This window comes from Polistes canadensis, unplaced genomic scaffold, assembly GCF_001313835.1.
Source record: "Polistes canadensis isolate GaletaPanama2010 unplaced genomic scaffold, ASM131383v1 scaffold_4, whole genome shotgun sequence".
In the NCBI taxonomy this organism is placed as follows: domain Eukaryota; kingdom Metazoa; phylum Arthropoda; class Insecta; order Hymenoptera; family Vespidae; genus Polistes; species Polistes canadensis.
The window spans coordinates 1,717,725-1,732,188 of record NW_014569551.1 but is presented as its reverse complement, the minus strand read 5'-3'; the positions used below and the strand labels follow the sequence as shown (position 1 = coordinate 1,732,188).

Genomic DNA, 14,464 nt, shown 5'->3' with positions numbered 1-14,464 from the left:
TTCAATCGTTTCTCTCTCTCTCTCTCTCTCTCTTTAAATCGATGAGAACATATTTTTCATTTCTATTTTTGCCAGAGACAATTTAATATATATATATAATATAATAATAAAATAATTAGCGTAATTCTAAAAACACATTTTTATTCGTAATAAATCTTTATATTCGAGATATAACAGCTTTTACCTATGGAATTTCATAATTTATTAAGAGAGAACAAAGAAGATCGAAAAAGAATCTTTCAAGGATAAAAAACAGAGAAAGAGATAAAGTAGAAGAAAAAGTAAGAGTACGGAGAGGGAAAGGGGAAAGAGGGGAAAAGGTGAAGGAACTTGAAGAGAGAGAGAGAGAGAGAGAGAGAAAAAGACACGATAAAATATATGAAGCCTTTACCTTCTCCCCGATGCGTTTTGTACTCTTCCACCATTGTTATTTATCTTCTTTATACGCTCAACGTAATATCTCTCAAGAGAGGGAAGAAGAAAAGGAAGGGTGGGAGGTTTTGGAGTGGGGGGGTGGGTGGGAGGGGTTAAGGTTGGGAAGGTTTAAGGAAAGAAAACGTAGAGTTCGCAAAGTGTAGCCAAAGAAAACTGATCGGATGGTTGAAGGGTGGGGTGGGGTGGGGGGTAGGCAGAAAAAGAGAGAGAGAGAAAAAAAAAATATGATGTTATCCACACACACGAACACACAGTTAGGATCTTGTATTTATCTTCGTTAATTTGATCTCGATTTTCAAAGCTTCATGCATACGTAATTATACGAAAAGAGACAGACAAATTTGTTAAAGACTTTTTGTTTTTTGTTTTTTTTTGTTTTTTTTGTATATATATTTCACCCTCCACTCACCTCCACCGTTCTACTAAACTTCCCTTCCTTTATTCTCTCTCTTTTATCTCTTACTTGCTTCGTCCCTCCGAGCTAAAGACAAACGAGATACTATACTTTCTTTTTTTCTATCCTTCGTATCATCCTTTTGACGTTTGCGTTTGTGCCAACTTTGAAACACAACGTACAATCATGTTCTTTTTTTTTTGGAATTATAATTACATTTATAAAAATTGATAGACGAAATAATTGATATATAAATTATAATGTATAATAATAATAATAATAAAAATAATATGTAATAAAATAAAATAATATATAATATATATGCAACATTATATCGAAAATAAATTTATGTATGTATATTTTAAGTAGATTGTAAAAAGAAAATTATATATGGGAGAAGAAAAAATAATTTTGTTCTTACCTTATATTATTCTATTTATTTTAAAAACACATCGAGATATTATTTACTTACTCGTATTTTTCTATTTTTTTCATAAAATTCTTTTGATTTTTCTCACATTTATCCAATTATTCGCAACTTTTTTTCACGTAAATTGGATCAAACTGTTGAAAGCAAATATATCATGCAATTAGTTGTAGTACTCGTAAAAATACACGTCTACTAATATTTTATGAAATATTATTTGCAATTTTTATGTGTTTATTTTTTTTAGTGTAAAAGTAAACGGAAAGAATGAATGAATGTATGAGAAAGTGTTTGAAATTATTATTAAAAGATTATAAACCGAATCTTGTCAGGTTTCTCTGTAAAGCTGAATGAAAAAAAAAATTCTATATGGTGTTTCAAAATATACGAATTTGAGTGTATTGAAACCATCCCTAAAGTTATTATCAAACACGTATTTTGAAACACATTCTTATTATTATTATTAAAAAAAAAAATGCAAAATAAGGAAATAAATAATTTTTCTTACTCGAGTATATCCGAATGGACAAATTTTCGTATAATTCAGAAGGGAGAAAAGTATATGCGACGTGCTTTTGTTCTTTCTTATCTTTTTTTCCTTCAGCTTATTCCAAATTCTTTCCCCGTGTTTGATCTGTCGAAATTTTCTTTATATCGGATAATGATTTGTTCAATCCGTCGACACTTTTTTCCGATTCCGATGTTTCTTTACTTCCTTTTTGACGAAATGATATTTGGTTTGGTTCGATGATATCTTTACGAACGTTTTCGATTGTAGAAACTTGAGAAACTTTTGCACCAGAATTCGACGAATCGTTCAACTCGTTCAATTTCTTTCTTTCTACGTGTATAGTTTGGAAAAAAAAAAAAAAAGAAAAAAAAAAGAAAAGAAGAAATGCTTTATACATAACTTCACTTTTTGTCAAAGGACATAACTAACATTATTCATTTATTATTTAACTGAGATTAAATTTTGATTAAATAATAAAAGCAAACCTTTGTCCCTTTGATTGGCTCGTTCTCGGGCCCTCAAAAGAGCATTTTTTCTACAATTGTCCTCTTTTGTACAACCGAAGATAGGCATATTTAGGGTTTCCTAACATAAACCTAAATCCACTTTAGTTTTATCGTTTACCTTTTTGTTACTTCTTTTTCCTTTTCGATCTAAGGGGATGATTATGACGACGAGGAAAACTGTAAAGCGATGGCGAAGGGATTTTATTTTTCCTTCTTTCTTTTTCTTTTTATTCCTCCCCCTTCCCCCTTTTAAAATAACCTTCTACGATATTTTTCTTATTTTTCATTCCGCATAATGAGTGCAATTATGCAATTTGTTACAAGAAAAAAAAGTATAACTCGATTGATTCGATGACTAACATTTAAGAGTTTAGTTTGAAAACAAACAAAAAATGAAAATCGAATAATAAGTTTTTATTATGAAAAAGGTTTGAAAGATATTTGCAAAATCAATATTAGCTTTGAATAAAATTTCGACAGCGTGGTAGTTTTGTTTTTATAAACGCACAAAAATAAACGAGAAAAGCGTAAACCTTTTATAAAATAAACATCAACAAGGAAAATATAAAAAAAGATAATAAAAATAGAAAATCTTAACGCGGTTAAGTATTTAACCTTTGTATTTCTTTTCGTGACATATTTCACGAAAATAAAGAAACGCGTACGAGCGTTTTAAATTTGTACAATTTTCTTTCCTTTATTCTATATCGAATGAAAATCGTTTGCTAACGTAATTTTTATTTTGATAAATAAAAAGAAGAGAAAACAAAAACTTATTCGAAACAACATTTCTGACATTTCTTTTTTTATTCGTGTATTGAATAATATTTTTCTTTTTAAAAGAATTTTTTTATTTAAAAAAAAGAAAAAAAAATAAAGAAATGTTATATCGAATAAAATACAAGACAAAAAAATATGAAAAAAATAAACATAAAAATATAAGGAACATTGGCGAATGAAAGAAAGTTCAAAAATTATAATCATAATATACATTAATAAACAAATAATTCGTATTTTAATTAAAAATTGAGATTTATCAACGAACGTATTTGAATTATTCATAAATTTGTGTGTGTGTATGTGTGTATAATAAGAATGTTTTGTTCATCTTTTTAGGGTGAATACATTTTCTTTAATAAAGTAAATTATTTATATACGTGTGCGTGTATATATTCGTCAAACGAAATCAAATCTAAAGGAACTCGTTTATCACGAAACGTTAGAGAAAAGCCATCAGTCATGGGGTATCGCATGAAACCAATGAATTATCTTCTTCGATTACTACGTCAACTACGACTAAACGACGAGCACTTCGAGATTGTATTTTAAGTTTTATTGTTACCTGATAAAAATCTTTATGCCTGCATTATTAATATATTTTTCGTTTCAATTGATTTTCGATTTTGTTTACTTTTGTTCGTGGAAAACAATTAAATTACATCATTTAAGTGTTACCTTCCGAATGTATATACCTTTGCCATTTCATGACGTTAATGTATGTGTATATATGTGTTTGTGTGCAGGTGTATTAATGAGTGTTCCTTAAAAAAAATATGCCATTACAATTACTACATATTTGCTTGAAAATTATTGATATAGGTAGTGTGTTTAAGATGAAGAAAATTTAGAAATATAAATACATTAGTATACATTAATTCTATATTTAATTAATTTAATTTGAAATTTAATATATTTGTTATATTAAATAATTTCAATTTGAATCTTCTTACAAGATGAAAATTATAAAATGAAAATCATCACTGGTTAGGAACGTTAAAAAAAAAATGTATTTTAATTGAAACAAAATCGAAAGAAATGTATATTGTAATTTAAAAACACGGACTACATGTTCGGTGCTCCGTTCTCTTCGAAATCCAATAGTAAACTGAATCATTGTCCTCCACGAAAGCCAGTTAAAATTATTTTCTTGATTGTTGTTTATATAACTTTCCGAAGTTTACATATGTATATATGTATGTATAACGAAAATAATATTCGTACTAAATACATTTTAAGATTATACTTTATACTTACATTATATTTTAACGTTATATTATATATTTATATATATATATGTGTGTGTGTGTGTGTGCAATATAATCTTAGTTTAAAATTAATTTTACTATTTAATTGAAACAATTGCATAAAAAGTTAAAATAAGAAAAGTATAATCTTAAATTCTTAAATTCGTAAATACTAATAATATATTAATTTTTCTAAATTTTCTTCATCCTAATTATACTATCTATATCAATAATTTTCAAACAAAAATCTAATAAATGTAAAGGTGTATTATTTTAAGGTACACTATTTATATATGCTTATCACAATTTTATATTCACAATATTTATATATATATATATTTCTGAAACGTGACTAAAAGAAAATCTGAAGCATTATAAATCGAGATTGAATAAATAAAATAAAAAAGAACAAAAAATAAAAAATTTCGCCGATAAAATGAAATTTTAGTAAAATTTCGTATACGCACACACGTTTTCGTATTTATACATTATTGCGTAAACGTTTAAAAAATGACAGAATATAAAATGAACGGGGCGGTGGAAGGGGGAATCAAAAATATTCAATTAAATTTCACTTACTTTAACTCGAATATTATTTATCTTTAGCAACGTGTTATTCCAATTATTGATGAAAATTTCGTTAGATTTTCGTTGAAGTAAAACAATACGAAAGAAATAAATAATTTAGACATGATCAAACCTAAGATAATACTGACTTGATAATTTTGTATGACGCGTTAGGACCAAAAAGTTTTTTTTTTTTTCTTTTAATGACGATCATGGAAAAATCGTTTGAAACGTCGCTTATGGCAACGCTTTGCTTTTGTTCGATGTAATAAATAAATATCGATAGTGCAGGGAGAAAGAAAAGAATAAAGATTTGAAAATAAAAAAGAAAAAAAGAAAAAAAAAAAGAAAATAAAATATAAAAAGTAAAATAGAAAAGAAAAAAAGAAACACCTGTATGGCATTAAGTGTTTTTTTACTTTAATCTTTTTCGAATTATCCGTTAACTGTGATAACATAGTTTCCGTTAATACGTTGTACAATGACACACTGCAACGAAGCGCATAGTGTCGCAGAACGGCTGTTCTCGTTGCTGCATAGCAGTAGCAGCAGCCAGCCAGCCAGCATTCGTTCATATATTATTCAAAGTCTTGCACGAAGAAGGTTTTGCCAGTAGTTGGACTGTGAGATAAGAGATACGCCTTTTTGCCAGAGGTCATTGTGAATTAACTCGACAAATCTTTTAAAATTTCTATATTCCTCTATATAAAAAAAAAAAAGAAAAGAAAAAAAGAAAAGAAAAAAAGAAAAGAAAAGAAAATAATACACACCGTTTTATATAGATTTATCACAGATTTTTCTTTGGAAAATTATCGATAATAAGGTAATGGCAATTAGGATGAATATAATTTGTAAAATAAATATATTGTTATATAATACACACATTAATTACACATATTTGTATAAAGAAAATAATATTCTATAAATAATTTCTTAAAATTAATAAACATATTTATATCGAAAAATAATTTACTCTTAATGTAATATATATTAACGTTTACAACCATAATATAATTATACCTTCCTAGGGGATTATATGATCAATTCCATAAACGTGCAATAATTCAAACGAAAAATGAATAAAACGTGATACAATTTGTTTTATCAATACCTAACGCAAAAATTAATCAGACCAAATCGTAATTTTATTAAAAACGTATTCTTAAATCTTATAAGATAAACATATATCTAATGATAATTGTAAATAATATTTTTTATACAATGAATATTAAAATCAAATTGAATTTTGTATTAACGAATTATACTTGCCGAAATCATCAATCGTATGAAGTAAATATTAAGATGTGTATACGCACGCGCGTGCATCTCTGTCCGTGATACACACACACACATGTGTACCACGAGAGGGATATGAGAATGAATGAATGAATGAATGAATGAATGAATGAATGAGAAGGTATTTGAGAGCTTATTACCTTAAATGCTTCTAATCTTCCCGACAAAGATGGATAGACGTACCAATTATACACGAGTATTGAACATTAAAAGACTATTCAGGAGTATAATGTTGAGAATGGAGGATAGAAGGAAGCCCGGGCAAAGCTCGGCTATGCTACAAGCTCGTTCAAACTGTAATCGATCGGTGTACAGCGAGAAACTAGCTGAAACACCCCCCTACCTTCTGATACGTGCGAATATTTCATACATTGGGAAAGGGCGGTGGGGGGGGGAAGGAGGGGAACGTCAATGATTCGTTCGTTAATTGGTTACATTAGATCTTGAGAAAAAAAGAAAAAAAAAAAGAATGACAAGATATAAGAGTGTTTAATTGTTATAATAATTATTAGGGTGAATCAAAAGTTCGTATGTTTCATCAAATGGTTTTCAACTATGAAACTGCATAATGGATTTGTTTTTGTAAAATTTATACTTTTGGAAATATTCATTTGAAAAAGGCATGAACTTATTGGTTGAAATAAAATAATAAAGATTTATGATACGTCAATAGTATCTTTGATATCATTAGGATTTGATATGTATAACTTTGTTATTGTATTAAATTAAACGATTATTCTATTATTGCATATGTTAATGAGGAATTGAGAATAAACTTAACAATAGGAGAATGTTTAGAATGGTAAAATTTGAAGTTGAAGATTCTAAAACTGTTGATAGAATCTTTGGTATTCTCAAAGTTAGCTTTTGTTATACGCGCGTATATATTATACTAAAGTTCGATAAAGAGAATTTCCTTGAAACCGTTGAAATATTCTTGTTTTCTTACGAAGGTAAAATAATAACGTTAGAATATAATTATTAATAATAATAAACCATACGTATATTCTAAATGATAAGAGAGAAGTCATTTGGAGAGTCATTAAACAATGAGATCGTATAAAGCATTATCGATGTGGTAACAATAATTACGTCAAAATTAGTGTCCTAATACGGTGTAGAACATAATTAACGTAATTAATATCTGACAGGTTCATGGGTAGGCAGGTGCGTGTTACAGGCAGATTGTGGTTAGAGTTGTCTCGAGTAAAACTACGAAGAGAAAATCGACGAACTATAATCAAAGTTTTCATGTTAATCAATTCTTCTCAATTATTTTTTACGAATTTTTATACTACTCGTTTCAATACTTTGTTCACGTTTTAATTTTGTTAAATCAAGAGGATAAAATAGTAATAGTTTATTTTTCTTTTTTTTTCTTTCGTCGATAGTCTATCTTTTCTTATTTTATTCTTTTTCCTAACTTACTTTCTTACTTTCTTACTTTATTCTTTTTCCAACTCGTTCTAATTTCTTTTATCCCTTTCTTTCTTTCTTCTTTGTAAAACGATAGGCGCGTCACTCGTCCAATTACTCGAAGTAATCTCGCGAGGGGGGTTTAGGGGGGGGGATGAACGAACGAACAAGTAATTTCCAGTAATACCTTCTGCCCTTTGTGATATATTTCTATCAACGTGAACGAATGAACAAAGTTTCGATCCTCGAACAGGTTTCCTTTTTACGAAAGTGTTATTATAAGGCGTTAATGTTAGTGAACAAAAGAATAAGAAAGATATAAGGATAATGATCGTTTGTTTCATTTTTTTCTATCATAATTAGTTAGTTTGATAAGTAAAGTAGTCCCTTCGATCGAATGAGAGGTGCGGTCAAGTTGATTTGTACACGTGTGTGTATGTGTATGCGTGTGAGTTCTTTTTTTATCGATAAAACTTCGATTAGACGTTCCACAAAAAAGAAAACAAATATCTCTGCCAACTAAGAGAAATAATAATAGAAAATTGTTCTTATTATTGTCATAAGCTTAAACATAATTGCTAATAGCAGATCATTTTTTTTTTTTGCGAACGAATTATTATAAGACGTTATGTTAGTGAAGAAAAGAGTGAGAAATATATAGAGAAGATAATGATCGTTCATTTCGTAATTAGTTAATTTGACATGTAAAATAATCAATCAAATAGAGAGATGCGGTCAAGTTGATTTATCTATGTATCTGTGTGTGTGTGTGTGTGTGTGTGTTTTCTTTTTTTGTAAAATAATTTTCTACGTTTGTTTCCTATTTCGTATGAATAAAACTTTGATTAGACGTTTCATAAGAAAAAAAAAATATCTCTGGGAGGAAATAATAATAAAAAATTGTTCTTATCGTTGTCATAAGTTTTGTGCATAACTGTATAACAGATAGAGAGAGAGAGAGAGAGAAAGAGAAAGAGAGAAATAGTTAAATGCACCGAAAATCTCGAGATATCCGAGACGATCCTTCTAACGCAAGCCAATCCTTTTTCACAGAAACTTCATTTCCTCAGGAAAATTGTTAAAGTAACGACTAGAGCGTTGCGATTAGGTACATACCCTACTCTCTACCCTACTCTTTAGCTTACACCCTTCCTCCATCTTCCCCTATCTCTCTGACAGACATTCTTACCCTTCGGGCTATTTCACGATAGCTCAAGAATTTCTCTCAGATTACTTTTGCAATATTAATCAACTTTCATTTCGTTACGCGTTCCTCTTTTTTTTCTTTTCTTATTTTCTTTTTTTTTTTTTTTCTTCTTCTTTCCCCCCCACCTTCCCTTAACGCAACTACTACGCCCACCTTCGCGCCCAAATTTAATCTTATCTTCCTATTTTTTTTTTTTATTTTTGTTCTTTTTTCTTTTCACCATTAGAACCGTAATTTCATTTCAAGATGCGTTAGAGAATTTTATTTCTTATTTATTTTTTTATTACTTACTATGAGTATCATAAAGTCTTATCGACGAACGCGTTGAACTTTTTTTTCTTCCTGTTTAAATTCTCGACGTTAATTTATTTTATTTTGTCTTATCAGAATCTTACAAATTTTCGAACAAAATACGTCCCATTCTTTTTCATTTCTTCTCTTTTTTTACCTTTTTTTTTTTTTTTCCATTACCCGATATGTTTTTCCTCCGAGTAATAATAATTTTTTACGAAATAACATGTAGAAACATCGAATACAAACAATCCTGTTTTCATATCATACGTTTCACGTTGGAATACTTTTTTTTTGCGTTTTTAATAAAAGAGTAAATAAAAAATAAAAAAAAAGCAAATATCGAACGCTTTTCATTCTAACCATTAATTCTAAACTTCATTCTTTTCTATTGTAAAGAGATATTTTTTCGTTCTCTCTATGTATTCGATAGAAAACAAAAATTCTATGCTTTGTTTCAACAGTTACCCTTAGACTTTCCCCCTTTAATTTAGTTGAATAAAAAAAACCTCCAAAAGAAAGAAAAAGCAACAAAAACAAAAAATGCAAAACAACGAGGAAACCTTTTTTAGTTGGTTGGTTTGGTTGGTTGGTACGTTTTCTATTAACAATCGGCACCAACGGAACCGGTGGTTCCGCATCGATTTAATTTTACGACGCGATTTTGCTAACCGGTTGCTGGTACTGGTATTCTGGTACTGGTTTTGGTTCTTCTGTGCACTTATGCTTCTTTTCCTACCAACTATTCCCAAAACGTCGACGATTTAGAACGAGGAAAAATCGAAAACGATACCGTACGGTTTCGTTTTATTTTAAATTATATCATCGATTACTTTACTACGATCGAATCAATCATGCTAACTAAATTAATACAACAAACCTCTCTAATCTAACAAGAAATATTTTGTTATTATCTTTGATAACGTATATCAAACTTCAACGTGAATGAAAATCAATTTAAAAATAAAGAAAATTATCTTTCGTTCAAAGTAAACAGACTCAGAACAGGAATCATTAATTTTCTGTATTTTTTTTTCATCCTCGTTTAGATTTTTATTATTTTATGGTAAATAAAAAAGAAGAAAAAAAGATATTAAGGCAAATATTACATTTAAAAGAAAAAAATAAACCACTCGTATGAATTTCGTTAAATATATTTATAAGAAGTAAGAAAAATATTGTTGTTATTTAAAAACCGTTCGCAAATAATTCATCGATAAAATATTACAACCCCATCCATCGCTTTTAAAACCCGTAATAGAAAAACTACTACAGAAAACCATGAAAAAGAGATATGTAAATATTATGGAAAATGAAAAAATAAATACATAAATAAATTATATATAAAATCAATATATTATACAAGTGGTTGGTCATTTTTTTTAAGATAAAAATTTGTTCTTTTTTCTTTTGTACGTGTTTAATCACGAATAATAATAATAATAATAATAGTAATAATTGGTAATCTTTAGAGGAAAAAGGGAAGACCAAAAAAATATTTTAAGATAGTCATCTAGCCTATTTAGAAAATGAACAACTCCGATATGGTTTGACATCATTGATGGGGAGGAAAATCATCGGGTCTCGTTTTTCGCAAATCGTAGAAACGTCGGAAGTTAGATTATAAATGACCTCTCTTATCTCATAAACGACCTTTCCCGAAGTAGCCTGAAAACGAGTCGTTTTATCGTAATTACCAAAAATCGTATTTTTCTTTTGACCCCTTTCAACCCTCGGGAATAAAAGATTCGTGTCTTTTATTTCTTCTCTTACATCTTTCCCTTATTTTTTTACTTCTTTTTTCATTTATTATTCTCCTATAAAAAAAGAAACAAAAAATCCAGTCTCATTTTAATTCGATTATCAACAGAAAATTTTCATTTTGATAAATTTTTATTGTATAACACAATTATATTCATATAATACAAATTTAATTTTTCCTCGATTTAAATTAATTTTTAGATAGGATTAGAAAAATTTTTTAAGATCAATTTGATTTTTTATTTTCAACGGAACGATATATATTTTTCAATATACCTATTAAGAAAAATTACCCCCACACACTTTATTTTCTCAAATTTCTCCACTCGACGATTTTTTTTTACACGAGCACGAGTATTTTCGCGACACTAAGTATATAGACTCTATAATATTATCTATATACTCTTTCACTATAATAAACTGACAGATGTACACTATAACGTTGTTAATATAATTTTTAATTGATTTTTTATAATTCTAAATTTAGATAGTTTTGTTCAAATTTATGATTAAAATTCTTTATTAACAAAATTATTATTTGAAAGTTTCGTCTTTTGATGCATCTTTTTTTCTATCAGCAATTAAAATTGAGTTATTCAGGTGGCCTATTTTAAATTACTCAATCGGTATATGTTTACTTATAAAACACACACTTATACATATATATATACAGACAAACATACATAAACATATATGTACTTGATATCTCTTGGAGATTTTCTAACTATAAAGAAGTAGTACATTATAAATAAAAATCTCGTTAAAGTATCTTTTCTCTAATTTATAGATTAAATTATAGGTAGTTACACAGAAATAGATACTCCACATATCGGTCTATAAATAATGCGTAAATCGATATGCATCACTCGTTTGAACTTCTTTATAGCTAACTATATAATATATGTGTACCACATAATCTACTAAACTACATATTTAGTTTGACCATTTGGCAAAAAGGAAAAAATATTGTTAATTTAAAAACGTATATATTATAATAATAAGTAAAAATGTAAATGAAAAAATGAATAAATGTACGAACGAACAAAATGAATAAACGAACGAATGAATGAAAATGTAACAATAACGCAAGCGCGTTAATGGCTTTGAATTAAAAGCCTTTTGAATTCCATAAAACACAAAAAAAGGAAAAAAGAAATAAAATTCGTTTCGCACAATTTTTTTTGTTCGGTCTTCAAATGTTCTTTTCGAAAGGGCTCGAAATAAAAAAAAAAAAAACTAAAATAATAAAAAATAAAATGAAATGATAAAAAAATAAAAAAAGATTGAAAAATAGAAAGAAATTACATTGGAAAGAGAAGGAGGAGTAGGAAGTGGAAGGGGAGGGGAGGGAAGAGCATTGCAGAGAACGTGAATGTGGTAGAGTTGCGGGCAGGAGAGAAATTAAAACAAGCTGCGGGTGAGTGCACTAAAATGAAGTGTCTATTCGTTGTTCAGACTTAATTGAAAATGAAATTATTTATCATCTTTTTTTCTTTCTTTCCCTTTTTTTTCTTCCCCTCCCCATAGCGATAGCCAACTTGCGAAAGCCTTTGAAGTACACTCGAGTACTCTCTCTCTCTCTATCTCTCTCTCTCTCTCTCTCTCTCTCTCTTTATTTGGTCTCGTTACGGCATTTAAGCTGACGTTGCTATTCGTACCGTAGTAATCGTCGAAAGAATGCTTTTTTCAACAAAAAAAGAAAAGGATTTGCTGCATTCACTTGGAAAGAGAAAAAGAAAGAGAGAGAGAGAGAGAGAGAGAGAGAGAGAAGGTGAAAGATTATTTGAAAAGAACTTTGATTAATCAAGAATATATATATATCTATATATTCGTACGTTTTTTGCTAAAGAAAAATTCCTGTCTCTCTTCTTCTTCTTTTTCTTCTTCTAGTAAAGTAAATTAAAAGAAATAAAACACACACACACATTTTCTATCTATTCTACGTAATCCCGAAAGAAAATTATTCACCAACAACTACAACTACAATTACGACGATGATATTTCCAAAATAATTGCCCACCTTTATCACATTTGTTAACATTAAACGTGACGAATCAAATAATTGATTGTCAATTATTTTTTGTGGAAGGAAATTTGTTACAAGTTATATTGTGATATTTGATAAGTTATAATAAACGTGACGAAATTTATTTTTCTTTTTTTCTTATCGAAGAAAAATGTTTAGCGAAACGAAGAAGAATGGGTTTAATAAAAAGATTAAAATAAATTATCGAAAATGTGAGGCGTGCTTTAAGGGATCGAAGGGTTTAAATAGTTAAAATGTTAAAGTTTATAACTACGACTACGGAAACGATAGAAAACGTGGTATGAAGGGATAGGGGAAAAAAGGACGGTTTATATATAGAAGATTTAATATTCATCGACTAACCTTGAAATTCTTTTCGTGCCGCGCTGACCGAAGTTACGATGTTAGCCACGTGTCCTAGTACGGTGGCGAATAGGAGTAGACCAAAAAGCAGCTGAGCTATTACGAAGAGATACTCGCCCTTGCTTCTTGGCCTAGAAAAAAAAAAAAAAGTCACGCAGGGTAAAGTAAACAAACCTTGTTTCTCTTTCTCTCTCTCTCTCGTGTTTGACGTTTGAGTGAGTTAGTAGACGCAGTGGGGGTGGAAAAGGGGGGTTGGAGAGTCGATGCACGAAAAAGAAGAAAGAAGATTTGTCATATTTGTTCTTCCTCTCTCTCTCTCTCTCTCTATCTCATAAAAGAAGAAGAAGAAGAAAAGAAAGGAAGAATAAAATAATTTGTTTATATTATCATTCGTTACCTGGGTAAATCGCCAATGGTGGTTAGTGCCAACGTGCACCAATAGTAACTTTGTAGATACTGTTTAACAACGTCAGCGGTTTCGGAATCGTTGAATACCCAATTCTTACTGCCGAAACCGTTGTTCTTATAAATAATGTGATAGAGGCACCCGTTCCAGTGAAAGATCACCAGCAAATAATGTATCAACGAGGTGGAACGAAATAAATTCGGATAATTCGTGTGTCGTTCGGTCCTGTCCATGAACGCCCAGAACCTGTGTCAAACCGATCGAACGACAACAGATCTGATCATAATATATTTCATTATTATTTATCCGAACACAAGTGGATTTTTATTGGTAGTTGGTGGATTGATATAATAAAAATAAATAAATATATATATATATATATGAAATATTTATTAACCCATTTGCATATTGTAAAGAAATATTCAATAATTTCATTGATAGTAACTTGTGTTTCGATTATTTTTGAAAATTATTATCAGAACTATTACTTATATTTTTTATACACTTTTTCCAAACTGGAATCTTACCAGGTAGAAACTAAACAACAAACGTTCAAATTCCTAAACCCTAAATGAACAAACACGTAGGTACATTCGTTTTCCAGTCAATTTTAGGAGCAATAAAAAAAAAAGTTGATTGCATGTACATCTCACGGTGGATAGGTAAGAAGAAAATGGAGCATGTATAATACACGTACGCTAATGATGCAAATGGGTTAAAGAAGCCGGCTGGAGGAAGGGGGAGGAGGGATGGGGTAAGATTTTGGCGTTAGGAGGAAGAAAAAGAAAAAAAAGAAAAAAGAAAAACGGGTTAAGACAAGAAAAAGTTGAACTA

The 14,464-nt window shown here is 29.0% G+C and overlaps 1 protein-coding gene across 1 annotated transcript in view; it reads right to left on the bottom strand.

Moving 5' to 3' along the window:
- The window catches only part of LOC106787215, an 87,364-nt gene that overhangs the window by 37,891 nt on the left and 35,009 nt on the right, over window positions 1–14,464 (bottom strand). The window contains exons 7-8 of the mRNA XM_014749402.1: window positions 13,622–13,876; window positions 13,225–13,355 (exon numbers count right to left, since the gene is read on the bottom strand). Of these exons, the coding sequence (XP_014604888.1) occupies window positions 13,225–13,355; window positions 13,622–13,876 (386 nt within the window). The remainder of the gene's footprint in view (window positions 1–13,224; window positions 13,356–13,621; window positions 13,877–14,464) is intronic.